This window comes from Cynara cardunculus (genome assembly GCF_001531365.2).
Source record: "Cynara cardunculus var. scolymus isolate 2C chromosome LG 12, CcrdV1, whole genome shotgun sequence".
NCBI lineage: Eukaryota > Viridiplantae > Streptophyta > Magnoliopsida > Asterales > Asteraceae > Cynara > Cynara cardunculus.
Window position 1 is genome coordinate 36467872 of NC_037539.1, and position 2904 is coordinate 36470775.

Sequence of the window (2904 nt, forward strand, 5' to 3'; positions counted from 1 at the left end):
CATTAATGGTAAAATATAAAACATATTAAGAAGATAAAATATATAATATTTTAATAGGACACTGTTCAAATAAGAAAGACAAAAACGTATCAACATAAAAATAGTAATTCATATGTAAATTATTGATTAAAAAAACCCAACTTTTACATATGCATTTTTTTTTATATATGAATAATTGGTAAGAAAAAATAAATAAACAAACATGATTTCACATATATACATATTTAAATAGATTTTTTTTCCAATTTACCAATAATTCACATTTAAATCGTCTCTTTTTGCATAAATTTAGTGTTTTTACTTTTCTTATTTAAACCAATTAACGTTAAAACTACAAATAAAGAATCTATTGAAATTGCGTACAATTTTCTTTGAGATTTTAATTTTTGGAATCTTTAATTTAAAGTATTCGTATTTCTTAAAATAGAAGGACGAACACCTCCAAAAAAATTCTCTATAATATATTAAAAATAATTAATTTACGTTTTTACATTTTTTATAATTAATTATATTATTAAAATATTTAATATATTCATTTATTGTTTTAACAAATTTTCAAACAACAAAAGCTTGTCTTTTTGAAAAATAATTAAATAAATATTTCTTTTTCCTTAATATTAATTATTAAATTTTTTTTTGGAAAAAAATAATATAAAAAATCTTACATTTTCTCTGGTTTATGATTTGCTTTCTTGCTCTATAAAAACCCTACTTCACACACCACTCCCCTTCCATCAAACACCCATCGCCTCCACCACCATGGCAGCTCTCCCCACCTGCTCCGCCGCGGAACTAACCCCTCTCCTCGGCTTTGCCGCCAATGCCACCGCCGCAGCTGACTACATATGCGAACGCTTCACCGCCACCTCCGACAAATTCACGAACACCACATATGCCATCGATAACACCTACCTCCTCTTTTCCGCCTATCTCGTGTTCGCAATGCAGCTCGGGTTCGCCATGCTCTGCGCAGGGTCGGTTCGCGCCAAGAACACCATGAACATCATGCTCACCAACGTTCTGGATGCTGCGGCTGGTGGCCTCTCGTATTACGTATTCGGATTCGCTTTCGCCTTCGGTGGACCTTCCAATGGTTTCATCGGAAAACATTACTTCGGGCTGAAATCGATCCCATCGGATGTTTACGACTATAGTTTCTTTCTGTACCAGTGGGCATTCGCCATAGCAGCTGCGGGTATTACCAGTGGCTCCATTGCTGAAAGAACTCAGTTTGTGGCATACCTTATTTACTCTTCCTTCTTGACAGGTCTCCTTCTCTACTTTTCACCTTCTATTTTCTTTGAATTTATTCATTACAAAAATGCTTTGTAAGATATTTGACGAATTTGTTTGATTTTAAATGGTTACAGGGTTTGTGTATCCGATAGTTTCACATTGGGTGTGGTCTAGTGATGGTTGGGCTAGTGCCTCCCGAACCAGTGGCAGCCTCTTGTTGGGTTCAGGAGCTATTGACTTTGCTGGTTCGGGTGTGGTTCACATGGTGGGTGGGATCGCTGGACTCTGGGGTGCGTTGATCGAAGGTCCAAGAATTGGCCGGTTTGATCGTTCCGGCCGGTCTGTGGCTCTACGAGGCCACAGTGCCTCACTTGTGGTTTTGGGTTCTTTCCTTTTATGGTTCGGTTGGTATGGTTTCAACCCTGGTTCTTTCCTCACAATCTCTAAATCATACAACACTTCGAATCAATATTACGGTCAATGGAGTGCCATCGGAAGAACCGCCGTCACCACCACTTTGGCTGGTTGCACCGCCGCACTAACCACCTTGTTTAGCAAACGACTACTAGTCGGCCATTGGAATGTCACCGACGTTTGTAATGGCTTGCTCGGAGGTCTCGCCGCCATAACCTCAGGCTGTGCGGTGGTCGAGCCATGGGCTGCAGTCGTTTGTGGCTTTATCGCCGCTTGGGTTCTGATCGGATTCAACATCCTAGCAGAAAAGTTCAAATACGATGATCCACTAGAGGCGGCACAACTACACGGCGGTTGTGGGTCGTGGGGGCTGTTATTCACAGGGTTGTTTGCTAAGAAACAGTATGTTCATGAGGTGTACGCTTCCGGCCGGCCGTACGGGCTTTTCATGGGCGGCGGAGGGAAGTTGCTGGCAGCCCAGATCATCCAAATACTGGTGATTGTTGGATGGGTGAGTGCCACCATGGCCCCACTTTTCTATCTCTTGAAAAAACTCAACTTATTGAGGGTTTCTAAAGAAGATGAAATGGCAGGGATGGACATGACCAGACATGGCGGTTTTGCTTATGTTTATCACGATGAAGATGGAAGCTTTCACCCACCACCAGGGTTTATGATGGGAAAGGTGGAACCAGCAAGTGGAAGCCCATCACCCCTTCACAACACAACACATGTGGTTGTGTAGCTCCATTACTATTTTCTTGTTATACGTATATACATCGATTCTATAGTGGTTCGGCAAGGGTTATACATTAAAAGCGGAATCGAAACTTTAACGATGGAGAAAACGACCGTCGTCGTTGACTAATTATCATAAACGGGTTGTTAAGCGAGTTCTTAACTAAGGCAAGACGTGGCTTTTCAAACGCCTAATGATTTAGATGAACCCGTTATAAATATGATGTTGTATTTGAAGATAAATATATCCGTAAGCGTTTTCTTGCTTCAATTTTCATATTTCACATGTCATTTCTTTGAATTTTGACCGTGTTTATATTTTCAGATATCTTTTTGTTTAATAGTAAATAAAATATGTTTATTTTAATATGGGGTCCACAAATTTAGTCCACCATATTTGGTGTTTTTACCGCCAAGGATGGAAATGGTATTAGGTATAATTATTTAACCTCCAACACGCTCATCATCACTACGAAGATGTAAATCAAACCTTACTGACTCTCATCTAATTAAACG

The 2904-nt window shown here is 39.5% G+C and overlaps 1 protein-coding gene across 1 annotated transcript; it reads left to right on the plus strand.

The window, feature by feature from the left end:
• The first annotated feature begins 759 nt into the window (after positions 1-759).
• Positions 760-2671, plus strand: LOC112523198 (ammonium transporter 1 member 2-like). Its single transcript, XM_025132709.1, has 2 exons — positions 760-1267; positions 1371-2671. Exons 1-2 carry the CDS (start codon positions 760-762, stop codon positions 2393-2395), a joined length of 1533 nt encoding a protein of 510 aa, XP_024988477.1. The 3' UTR covers positions 2396-2671.
• Positions 2672-2904: the final 233 nt, after the last annotated feature.

Excerpts from the sequence above, each read along its gene's own strand:
- LOC112523198 (XM_025132709.1), top strand. The coding sequence starts at position 760 with ATGGCAGCTCTCCCCACCTGCTCCGCCGCGGAACTAACCCCTCTCCTC. Across the intron at positions 1,268-1,370 it reads TTACTCTTCCTTCTTGACAG|GGTTTGTGTATCCGATAGTT; the intron begins GTCTCCTTCTCT and ends AAATGGTTACAG.